Source organism: Ovis canadensis, chromosome 12 (genome assembly GCF_042477335.2).
Source record: "Ovis canadensis isolate MfBH-ARS-UI-01 breed Bighorn chromosome 12, ARS-UI_OviCan_v2, whole genome shotgun sequence".
In the NCBI taxonomy this organism is placed as follows: Eukaryota; Metazoa; Chordata; class Mammalia; order Artiodactyla; family Bovidae; genus Ovis; species Ovis canadensis.
In genome coordinates, this window is record NC_091256.1 from 34168765 (window position 1) to 34181362 (window position 12598).

The following is a 12598-nucleotide window of genomic DNA, read 5'->3' on the forward strand; positions in this document are numbered from 1 at the left end:
TGCTGTGTGGAGACTAGGTTCAAGTTATCTGAATAAACAGCTAAAGAAGAACCCCTCATCTTCAAGAGTTGTCGACAAGATTCTGCTGGACACATATCTCAAATCCTAGATGTTCCACACACTGAAGACAATGCAGCCCAGAAGGGGAAAGCGGTCGGGGAGCCCGCTGGAGGGGAGCCCCCCTAGAACCGCCCCCCTGCCCACTCACTTTCTTCTCAGTCAAGCTGTTGGATATCTGGGCAGCGACAGCATGCCCAACGTGTGCGGATAGCAGCGCAGCCCCGTTGTTCTCGGACTGAATACAGACCGTGCGCATCTGCTGCCACCAAGGGGACACTGACTGGGAATCCCAGGTCTCTTCGATGGCCACTACAGGCAAATGGCAAAAAAAGAAACTCTTAGCTTGGCAAATTTTTTCTTTTAATCTTTGATGTTAAATATAATGTTAGAACCAAGTTTCCCATTGATGCGTGTGTGTATTTTTTTAATGAACTGGAAAAGAAGTCTTTATTTTATTCAGAAGACTTATATTTCACTTATTTATGCTCTTAGGCATCTTGCTCTGAATCGATTGTAAATCTCTTTCATCATTGATGAAAACTACTACTGAATGTTTTAATATAACAGATTATTGCTCTCATCATGCCAAAAACAGTAAGAAAAATATTACCTCCACCACAGACCATTCAATTCACCTCACTGAACTCAGAAAACACACTGTTCACTATCATTTCTCATGTTGATGCAAAATGTTAATTAAATTTCATAAAGCACACTTTGAATGTATTAAGAGTTTTCTATGACTACATAAAAGATTCTCTCTAGTGAAATGTTTTGTACCTTCTAGTCTCCTTTTGCTACGAGGAAATATTCTCTCTCCTCGTTTTTGTGGAATTTCAACACTGAACGTTATTTCTGGGAGTGGAGACCACATTCCCGAGGAGCCAAACCTCAGCGTCCACAGTGCTCACCTTTCATCTTGCTCAGGAGGTACAGCATCATATGGAGACAGCAGACAGACTGCGGTTTGTCCAAAATATCTTTTTCCTTAGAAAGCCAAACGCTCAGAAGCAGAGACTGAAATCAGATTTAAATCTTTATTGTAAAAAAAATATTTACCATAAACAAAATCTTGTACAATTTTAGACCATATGTGTATTCATGAGTGGTTCAGCCTTTCTGGTCGGGAGGTAAGTGCTTGCTTGTTACATGACGTAGTGTGAGAAGGAGAACAAGGAGACAAGGTAGCTTGTCTACCTTAAGAGATTCCTTATTTGTTGGGGATCAGAATCTCCCCATTTCCACCACTTCTTTAGGTTCAGTACTATCCTTCAGTGCAAGCTTCTATTAAAGAGCAAATCGGCAGAGAGGGTACTGCCAGTGAGCATGGATTACAGAAGGCTGGCCACAGGTTATGACACGAGGGCCTGGAGCTATGGCTCTAGCCCTGGCCTTGGTCATGCAAAGAAACTGGGGACTTGGCAGTGGTTGGTGAGTACATAATACTATCAAACTCTAATCTTCAAGTCACCGAGTCATGAGAAACAGATTTTAAAGCATTTAAATCAACAGAATGATTTTTAAAAATTAGCGTATCTACTTAAAATTTTTAAAATCTGGGCTCATAAAATTTGTACACAGATAATTCTGGGGTAATGAAAACTTAAAAGGCATAGTGTCACATCTGTTAAGTGCTGGTGTGTGTGAAAGGTTTTGATTGCCTATAATTCTGCAATGTCTTTATGTTAAAAAAAAAAGCTCTAATAAAATGAAAGCTTGACTATCAGTTTAAACACATTAGTACACACAATTTTCAAAATTAAGAAGAGCAGGAAGCTGAAGGAGAAGTGTGTGAAGGAAATTAACTCAGGAGAATAACCCAAGGCAGATAAGTACCCAACAAGCGTATCTTCCCATTCGATAACAACAACCTCTTGGGGCAGGGCTGACTATTGGGGTTTTACAAACGATAAGAAGGAAAAATAACTTAGTTACTAACTTAGAACTAAAGTTTGAACCTAGATTTGCCTGATTGTATTAATATAAAAATGTACAACACACTTTCTCCTATTTCTCCCCTTTTTGGTTTAACTTGTCTCTTTTTTAACCTTTTCACATCTCTCCCTTCATTAGCCTCCTTTATACTTCATCCTATCCATACTTTTCATTTTTTTAAAACTGGGTATGTCCTTTCATCGGAGAAGGCAATGGCACCCCACTCCAGTATTCTTGCCTGGAAAGTCCCATGGACGGAGGAGGAGCCTGGTAGGCTGCAGTCCATGGGGTCGCTAAGAGTCAGACACGACTGAACAACTTCACTTTCACTTTTCACTTTCATGAGAAGGAAATGGCAACCCACTCCAGTGTTCTTGCCTGGAGACTCCCAGGGACGGTGGAGCCTGGTGGGCTGCCGTCTATGGGGTAACACAGAGTCGGACACGACTGAAGCGACTTAGCAGCAGCAGCATGTCCTTTCATATTTCCCCTCATATCATAAGACAATGACAGTATTAACAATCAATGCTAATAGTTATTTAGAGCTTATTATGAGCGAAGCTACTAACTGCCTTCGTAAGTTAAGATACACAGAAAGCATTATGAAGGGAGGACAGGATGGGGGTTCACTCTCACAAAAATGGGGTCGTATCATTCCATGATCATTCCACCTGCTACATAATATCCTCCGTCATCCACAAAATTTTGACTGACGCTAGCCATTTATCAACGTTATTCCCTCTGTTTTAAACTTCTTAACCTCATACAGCACCACTGCTTATAACCACAAGGCAGGCTAAAAAAAATGAATTGCCTGCATGGACAACAAAGACATTCAGAATCATGTGAAAATGACTTCGTCTCAGTGTCTTGCGCATACACGCTGTGAAGCAAATCAAAAGGAAATGAGGGGAAGTGGCAGAATTTATCTACTAGGTTCATGGCCAGGTTGCCATTTGACTCACCCTGATTAATTCTGGAGGCAAAACGTACGTGCAGGGGTTATGTTAAGAGTACACCAGGTTTCTAATGCACTATGTTTCTCAAAGTCTGATTTCACGTCCCCAACAGTAAGGGTTTCAAAGTGCTCACAATCCAAAGGGCTGTTTTAAACTATATTATGTTTAGACAAATTAAATGTCATGCCTTCGCTTTCTCTTCCCACTGCACTCTTCTAATTTTTTCTTCAATTAACCACTTCCTCATCCATCACTACATTTAGCAAGTCCTAAAACAAACAAAAAACCTTGTTCTTCTGCTTAACTCTCCTTTTCATGTCTGAGATCTGCTCTATCTCTTGCCCAACTTAGGTAAACTCTGCTTATGAGCTAAAGATTGTTCTTGTTTTTTTAAACTTAAAAAATTCCAAACCAGTTATGCTTTTGTTTATGTGTAGAAAGTCAGTGTAAACAGAGGATGCTGTGGGAATCTCCAGAACAGGATGAGACAATTTTAGAATCACTTATGTAAGTGACAGAAACATTTTTTAAACTTCAGGAAAAATTAAGGGGAAAGGAGAAAAATAAGCCAAGTATAGAGAATAGAGATACCTCGTAGAGATATGAGGTAGATACCTCGCAGAATACATGTACAGACATACACAACAGGAAAAGACGGTACCTGGAAGGTAACTATCTCCACAACTAGCGAATACAAAATAAGATATATTTTTAAAACATCGCAGCAAGGAATGTTAGATTATGTATTATTCATAATGTAAACATCTGTATTAGAGATTCACAAACTGTAAGTGTGAATCATGTTGTTTCATAATTGTTAATTCACATATAAATGTCACAAACTGACATCTTACCAGATGATATTTGAACAAAAGACTGAATAATAGAATCCTTGAACAGAAATTTACTAAATTCTTCTAACCAAGGAGTATCTAAGACTTGTTAGAACTTCTACCTAAGAAAGAAACAGAAACTTCCAGGGATCTTTGGTGGATGCTTCTAAAGCCCACTGAGCTTTTACCTTTTGCAAAATATCCTCCTGTATCATTTACATCCTTAATGTTTTAGTCCTTCACTCAACGGAAATGCTAGTGTAGTGTAGGAAATGCTTCCTAGTGTAGGAAGCCATCTGTCAGCCTTGCCTGCCTATACTTCAAAGAAATCTATCTTGTCAGTCTTTTGGATGAGCCTTATTTCCTAGTCTTTCCTGAAAACTAGGGTTTGTTTTAGGTTACAGAATCTGAAACTTTACACAGTTCCATTGAGGATAGTTTTAAACGCTGTGAATGACATCATCTGTATACAACCCAGATTATAAGTACCAAGTTTTTTCATGTACATAATTCCAATAAAACTATTTTTTCAAATATTTCAGAAGAAAAAAGAATTCAGAGAATAATTGATCAGGAAAGAATAGAAAGAGCTAGCATTTCAAATAATGTGCCTTTAAAACACTAGTAATAAATTTCGCTGAAAGACCTATCACTTTTTATTCATGACTGTTATATGTCTATATTCCTGAAAGTTACTCTTTTAACATTAAATAACAGACATTAATCTATATTCTCTTTTAAAAAAAAGACTTTTAATTAAAAGAATTTTAATAACTCCAGAAGAATGTCACTAGTCTATACTGTGGCACTGGTGTTAACTGCTTTGGGAAAGAGCAAGATATAAGCAGAACACATACCTATTGCCTGGTGTACAAACCCCTGCACTTTATCTTCCCACAGCCAGATGGTTGAGTAACAGTGAGAGTGTGTGGGCTGCTATCTTGTCTAATCAATGTCACCACAATGACCAAGCAGGCTCTTTTAAAAGCTAGTCTTACTGTACACTCAGTTTCTTACTTTAATTCTTGGGCTTTTTTTTCCCCAAGAGAAGCTTCCTCTTCCCTTCCCATTCATTATAGCCTTTAAGTGAAAATGTCTTATCTTTTTCTCCTTTTTACTCTGCATTCACAGGGTTTTTAAAAATTACTTAATTATAAATTAATTAAGGGCATCCCTGGAGGCTCAGACAGTAAAGAATCTGTCTGCAATGCAGGAGACCAGGGTTCGATCCCTGGTTCAGGAAGAGCCACTGGAAGAGGAAGTGGCAACCCTCTCCAATATTCCTCCCTGAAGAATGCCATGGACAGAAGACCCTGGCAGGCTGCAGTCCATGGGGTCAAAAAGAGTTGGACATGACTGAGTGACTAACATACAAATTAAGTAAACTAAATTGAGTAGACTGATTGTTTTTAAAATACTTTAAAAATATAGTATCTTCTATTACGTTTTAAACAAAAATACTTTAAAAATAAAACCCAGCCATAAAACATTTCTCTAGGAAAAATAATTCAGCCATTTGGAATGTGTGAAATAGTCTCATAAGAGATGATTTCTTAAAAAGTGTTTAAATTTTGGCCAATTTTAGAAATTTAGTAGCACAATAATACAGGTCACAGCCTGATGGGTTTAAAGGACAGAAATTTCCCATATAATACACATCACTCTATCACATTATAAAACACACACACACATACACTTATATATATATCTACAGTAAAGTTCACTAATTTTAAGTTGGGTAAATAATACCATAAATGTGATAAAGTACATCTCCATCCGAAGTTCCCTGTGCCTCTCAGAGTTTATCTCCAACTCCCACTCTCAACCTCTAGCACACATTCATCTCCTTTCTTACTCTATTTTTGCTTATTCTAGTATTTCATATAAAATCAACTGAAATCATTGGTAGGTACTCTTTTGTTTCTGGATCTTTTCACTTGGCCTAATGCTTTGGAGATTCATTTATGTCATTCTGTGTATCAGTGGTTCATTTCATTGTATGGTTACACCATACTTCATCCATTTATCAATTACTGGATATTTGGGTTGTTTCCAGTCTGGGTTATTAGGAATAAAGCTGCTGTAAATAGTTTACTCCAAGTCTACGCAAAATACATTTTCATTGCTCTTGACTAAGTACCTAGGAGCAAGACTGCCGGATTTTACGGTAAATCTATGTTCAACTTGATAAGAAACTTTCAAACTGTTTTCTACAGTGGTTGTATTAAGTCGCATTTCCATCATCTGTGTTGAGCATTCTGATTGCTTACATCCTCATCAACACTGGATATGTCAATCTTTTTAAGTTTTAGTCATTCTCTGGAACAGAGGCCATCATGGTTGTATTTCTGCATTTCCTTGGAAGGAAACATGCTAAAGCTGAAACTCCAATACTTTGGCCACCTCATGCGAAGAGTTGACTCACTGGAGAAGACCCTGATGCTGGGAGGGATTAGGAGCAGGAGGAGAAGGGGACGACAGAGGATGAGATGGCTGAATGGCATCACCGACTCGATGGACGTGAGTTTGAGTGAACTCCGGGAGATGGTGATGGACAGGGAGGCCTGGCGTGTTTCAGTTCACGGGGTGGCAAAGAGTTGGACATGACTGAGCGACTGAATTGAACTGAATTGAACTGAACGGCTAATTTCTGAACATCATTCAGGTAATTATTTGCAATTTGTATGTATGTTTTGGTGACGTATCTGTTCAAATCCTTTGCTCATTTTTTTAAACTGTATTGTCTCATTATTGAGTTGTACAAATTCTTTTGTACAAATTTCCTGGACACAATGCATTTATCAGATCTATGTTGTGTAAAAGAGACTTGCCTTTTCAATTTCTTAAGTCTTTTAAAAAACAAAAGTTTTGAAATTTCATGAAGAGTAACTTTTCAGTATTTTTCTTTTACAGTTCATGCTTTTTCTACCTTAAGAAACCTTTGTCTAAACCAAGCTTTCTCTGATGTTTTCTTCTATAGATTTTGTAGTTTTATCTCATATTGATATTTATGTTCCACTGGACTTAATTTTTTTAATATATGACTTGAACTATAGGTGTGAGGTTTGTTTCTTCCAGCCTTTGATCAAATTGCCAGAGATCAAACTGCCAACATCCACTGGATTACAGAAAAAGCAAGAGAGTTCCAGGAAAACATCTACTTCTGCTTTATTTACTTCGCCAAAGCCTTTGACTGTATGGATCATTAACAAACTGTGGAAAATTCTGAAAGAGATGGGAATACCAGACCACTTTTCTGCCTCCTGAGAAACTTGTATGCAGGATAAGAAGCAAGAGTTAGAACTGGACATGGACAATGGATTGGTTCAACATTGGGAAAGGAATACATTAAGGGTATATATTGCCATCCTGCTTACTTAACTTATATATGAAGCACATCATATGAAATGTTGGGCTGGATGACTCACAAGCTGGAATCAAGATTGCTGGGAGAAATATCAACAACCTCGAATATGCAGATGGTACCACTTTAATGGCAGAAAGTAAAGAGGAACAAAAGAGCTTCTTGATGAAGGTAAAAGAGGAGAGTGAAAAAGCTGGCTTAAAATTCAACATTCAAAAAACAAAGATACTGGCATCTGGTGCCAACACTTCATCACAAATAGAAGGGGAAAAGGTGGAAACAGTGTCAGATTTCATTTTCTTGGGCTCCAAAACCACTGCAGACGGTCACTGCAGCTATGAAAGAAAAGCTATAACAAACCTAGACAATGTATTAAAAAGCAGAGACATCACTTTGATGACAAAGGTCCATATAGTCAAAACTATGGTTTTTCCAATAGTTAGGTATGGATGTGAGAGCTGGACCACAAAGAAGGCTGAGTGCTGAAGAACTGATGCTTTTGAACTGTGGTGCTAGAAAAGACCCTTGAGAGTCCCTTCAAACCAGTCAATCCTAAAGGATATCAACCCTGAATATCCATTGGAAGGACTGGTGCTGAAGCTGAAGCTCTAATACTTTAGCCACCTGATGTGAACAGCTAGATCACTGGAAAAGACCCTGATGCTGGCAAAGACTGAGGGCAAGAAGGGAAAGGGGCAACAGAGGATGAGATGGTTGGATGACATCATTGATTCAGTGAACATGAGTTTCAGCAAGCTCCAGGAGATAGTGAAGGACAGGAATCTGGTGTGCTGCAGTTCATAGGTCACAAAGAGTTGGACATGACTTAGCAGCTGAACAACAATGACCTCAGTTTTAATGTAAACAAAATTTAAATGAAACTGATGAAGCACAATAGAAAACAAGTAGTATACCATGTTCATCTATTTCAGCATCTCAATTTTGAATGATAGGTGATAGTTATCTCCTTTTAAAAACTTTTTAATTTGCAATAATTATAGAATCACTGGTGGCGGAAAGGAGCACAGGGAGGTCCATGGGCCCTTCCTGCAGTCTTCCCTCATGTTAATATCTTACACAAAACCAAGAAACTTCCATTGGTAAAATCCATAAAACTTGTGCAAATTTCACCAGTGATACAGGCACCCATTTTGCAGCATGCAATTTTATCATGTGTAGCACTGCATAATCGCCACCATCCAGACACTCTACCAAGGCACAAGATCTCCCTCCTGTTAACACTTTATAGCCACAGCCTTCTCCCTGATGTTCACCACTAACCCTTGGCAACCACTAATCTGTTCTCCGTCTTTATGACTGTGTTATTTTATGAATGTTATGAAAACAGAATCATGCGTATGTATCTTTTTTGAAAAATTTTTTTCTATTTGCATATTTTCCTTATTCATCCAAGCTACTGCTTCAACTAATAGTTTATTCCTTTTTATTGCTGAGGGGTATTCCATGGTAAGAATGTGCCATAGTCTGTTTATCCGTTTATCCCCTAAAGGGCACAGAGCAGGTTTCAGTCTCTGGCTATTATGAACGAAGCCTCTTATGAACAACCATGTGCAAGCAATGTGCACCTTTAACTGTACTTCCTGACATCTATACTGCAAAGGGAGGTAGAACAAAATCCATTTTTAAAGGACTTACATGTTCAATTAAAACAGTATCGTAGTCCAGTTACATAAAGAATTCACGCGCCAATGCAGGGAACACGGGTTAGATCCCTGGTCCAGGAGGATCCCACATACCTCGGGGCAACTAAGCCTGCACCCTAGAGACTGTGCTCCACAACAAGCCATCAGAATGAGAAGCCCTTGCACCACAACTAGAGAACAGGCCCTGCTCACCAGAACTAGAGAGAGCCTGTGAGCAGCAGCAAAGACCCAGCACAGTTAAAAATGCACAAACAGATAAAAACTAATGTTGGCACTGTTAACAAGTTCATAGAGGTGGAAGGCCCAAATCCTGGCCAAAACTTGAGATGTGAATGGGCATGTGGTAAAGGGTGTGCACGTGTGTATCTCTGTACATGTGGGGGGCAGTCAAGAGCAGAACAAGTGATGTGGGCCAACTCCCTTGCCCTTTTCAGAAAGGGTGAAAATTTAGTGTTGTAGTTTTCCCAGTGGATGATTCCTTTATTTATATTTGTTATGGCAGAGAGATTAAATCGTAACATGTATTCAAGGTCTGGGAATGTCTGATAATTCAATAATGCTTTAAGGAAACAGTTTTGTTCTCTAGATAAGATCTTTTTAGGCTAATATGAACACTTTTTTCTGATGATCCCAGTCCACTGTAAATGCATGCATACACAACAGATTCTAAATTTATTTTAGGCCAAACTTGGAATATGCTGGTTATAATTTACAGAGAATGAGAAAAATCAGATATTATTATTCAATTAAATACATGACTATATATTTCCTTGATTGTTTTTAGAAAGTTTTCTGTATGTTCTATAATACACTTCAGACAAGAGTGAAAAAAAAGAGACAGCCACTTCCAGATGACAGTAACGAGGAACAGCATCCAGCAACAAGAAACCTTACCAGCAACAGCTGGGGGCTGAGTCCAGCCGACTCCAAAGTGTGACACATTTCCTCAGTGGAGCTTTCTCCACATAAACACTTCCAAAAAAAGAAACTGCCTGGTAAAACAAAAACAAAACACGTCAACCGATGAATGCCTGCTTACCAAACTCAAAATCTTCCTGAATTGCAATCTAGATCCCTAGAGGAGCAAAACAACAGCAGAGAAGGGAAATGAATGGCTCAGCTTAGGCAGAAGGCAAATCATTACATGTCTCACACTGTCTCCTAAGTATTCTTTTTAATTCAGTACAACTTTTTTAAGACAGTGCCTACCTATCCAGAGAGTCTTCCATTGACTGTAAAACATACGTTCAATTCTTTGGTTAATTATTTTAAAAAGAGGGAGGATTCAGAAAGTAGTTTATCATTCTACCTACCTAAAGCCACATATTCCTCTTCACTTGTCTTCTTTATGTTGACCACATCTTTCTCATATTCTAAATATTCCAGGAATGTTTTCACAGGCAACACACCATCCTTCTCATCAGAAAATCGGACAGCAGTCCTGCTGTTCCCTTGCTTATACGTCTCTAACAAGGCCTGGAGCTTAAGGAGTTCTTTTTCATCTAGCCTTAGTAACACGGCCAAGTCCTTAAATTTAGGGAGGAAGGAAGTTATCAATAGACCATTTCTCTTTCTATGACTGCCATTATGTGTCAATCATCTGTCATTATCACCTGAAACAATATCCAAGACTATAAGCAAAAAATGACTTCTTAATTAATGCGACAGCTATGGTGTGCTCTGCTGAAAATTTTACTCTCAATTGGTAAGTAGGATGTTATTTAAATAAAATAATCTTGAAACACTACATATTACTGAAAGTATCATTCTTAGAAAGTTTCTTGAGATTATTCAATACCCTTCTAAAATGTCTGAATTTTAATAAACATATATTATTGCTTAATCAGAAAAAAATGTAAGTGGTTGTTAATTGCCAACTCTTGTGATTCTGAGGAAACTAAAGAACTATTTGATATTTAATACTTGTTTTAGTAAGCAGCACAAACACTATAAAATGAAAGCAATGGGCAACGGTCCTCACTGTGTCTACATATAAATCCTCTTTATGGCTCTCAGGGTTGTAGAGATTAAAAAGTAACAGATACAACCTGCCAGCCTTTCAAACTGTTTTCACATCAGATGTGCAGAAACATCTCCTGATACTACTCCCGGTGGTGGTGGCAGTTTAGCTGCTCAGTCGTGTCCGCCTCTTTGAGACCTCATGGACTGCTGCCCAACAGGTTCCTCTGTCCATGGAATTCTCCAGGCAAGAATACTGGAGTGGGTAGCTGTTCCCTTTTCCAGGGGATCTTCCCACTACAGGCACCCTATAGGTATAACTTAATCAACCTGAACTTCTCTGCTGCTTGAAAGTATTTTTCACTATTGGAGAAGTAATGGCAGAACAAAATCTGCTGCAAAATGGCCTTGTCATTTATCATGGCATTCACAGAATAGTATTATGAAGAGATTGTTAAAATACTTTATAAAATTCATCTATAATACCAAAGATGAAAAAAAAAAGTTAGAATGTGTAGGTTATTTTCAATACTGAGAGGAAATATTTTCAGTATTTGCCACCTCTCATTTTTATTTAAAATTTATTCCTATACATGTGTTTACAATAATAGACAACTGTTTTAAAACTCAATGAGCTTTCAGATGTACCAAATATGTTTTTTAAAAGCATGACCAGTGCCTTGACAAATCATTAAAGTCACTTTAACAATTTTCCTTTAGATAAGTAAAAGACATGAGACCCTGAAGCCACCAACCTGCCCACGGTCATACAGTACTTGAGGGAAGAGAGGACACTGTTTCTCTCTGCTCTCTATCAAGAGAGATTCTAGTCTCTGCAGAGAAAGTAGGAATTTTGTACACTCTCCCAGAAACGAGCAATACTGCACTTGCACTCTAACAAGGATTACAAGGTCCTATCACTTTTTTCACATTGTGAAGAATAAAACCATAGAACATTTTCTACAATTACTTTAAACACTCTGATGTAAGGTGGACTAGCTTAAAAACGTATTCTATTATGTAGTAAACAACACAGAAAAGCTGGTCTCTTCTGCTTGTTAGAATCATTTTCTTTAAAAGAAATAGAAAATTTGCTACTTCCGTTCATTGCACATTTTTGATTAGCAAACCCTGTCGAAAAGAAGTTGTAGTAAGCAATTTTATAAAAGAACTTAAGGAAAACCAAATGATTCTAGGTACTGACATGGATTAATAACAAGCTCAATATTCAAACCTAAATAGCATAAATTTAGGAGCAAGGCACAGAAAGCCAGCAGGGATCTTGTAAAGAACATAAAGCTTTACACATTAAAAAAAAAACCAAACCCTTAATATTTGTACTTCTTTACTACCAATTAAAAAATAACAAATAAGCAAAGAGATGATTTTGTATAATGAATAATGGGATTACTCACATTATCAGAGAATGGTGTATCTGAATGAAAATCAGTGGAATTTAATTGACTAACAGACTCATAAAGATGCAGTAATTTCAATTTATTGGCACAAAATTGTAGCAGTCCTTCATCAACAGACTCAAGCTCTACAAGGTAGAAAGAAGAAATACATTAAAGAGATATATTTAACGGACTGATAAAAATACCTTAATTTTACATAATTCCTTGATGTTCCATTTTATAATATAGCTATATTTTCAATATAACAAATTAAGAAGGCAAAAATAATTTTTCTATCATGCAAAGAGTCTAAATTTTTAAATGAAGGTGCTCTAATAGTGGGAGAGGAGGAGAAAAAGAAAGAAAGAAAACAGAAGAGATATTTTAGTCTAGCACTCAAATTTAAACAAATATTTTGGAAACAGGT

At 37.6% G+C, this 12598-nt stretch overlaps 1 protein-coding gene across 1 annotated transcript in view; it reads right to left on the reverse strand.

The window, feature by feature from the left end:
- The window catches only part of RAB3GAP2 (RAB3 GTPase activating non-catalytic protein subunit 2), a 101516-nt gene that overhangs the window by 19251 nt on the left and 69667 nt on the right, over positions 1–12598 (reverse strand). Inside the window, exons 19-23 of the mRNA XM_069545375.1 lie at positions 12190–12317; positions 10129–10342; positions 9710–9807; positions 972–1077; positions 209–369 (exon numbers count right to left, since the gene is read on the reverse strand). Coding sequence (XP_069401476.1) covers positions 209–369; positions 972–1077; positions 9710–9807; positions 10129–10342; positions 12190–12317 — 707 coding nt within the window. The remainder of the gene's footprint in view (positions 1–208; positions 370–971; positions 1078–9709; positions 9808–10128; positions 10343–12189; positions 12318–12598) is intronic.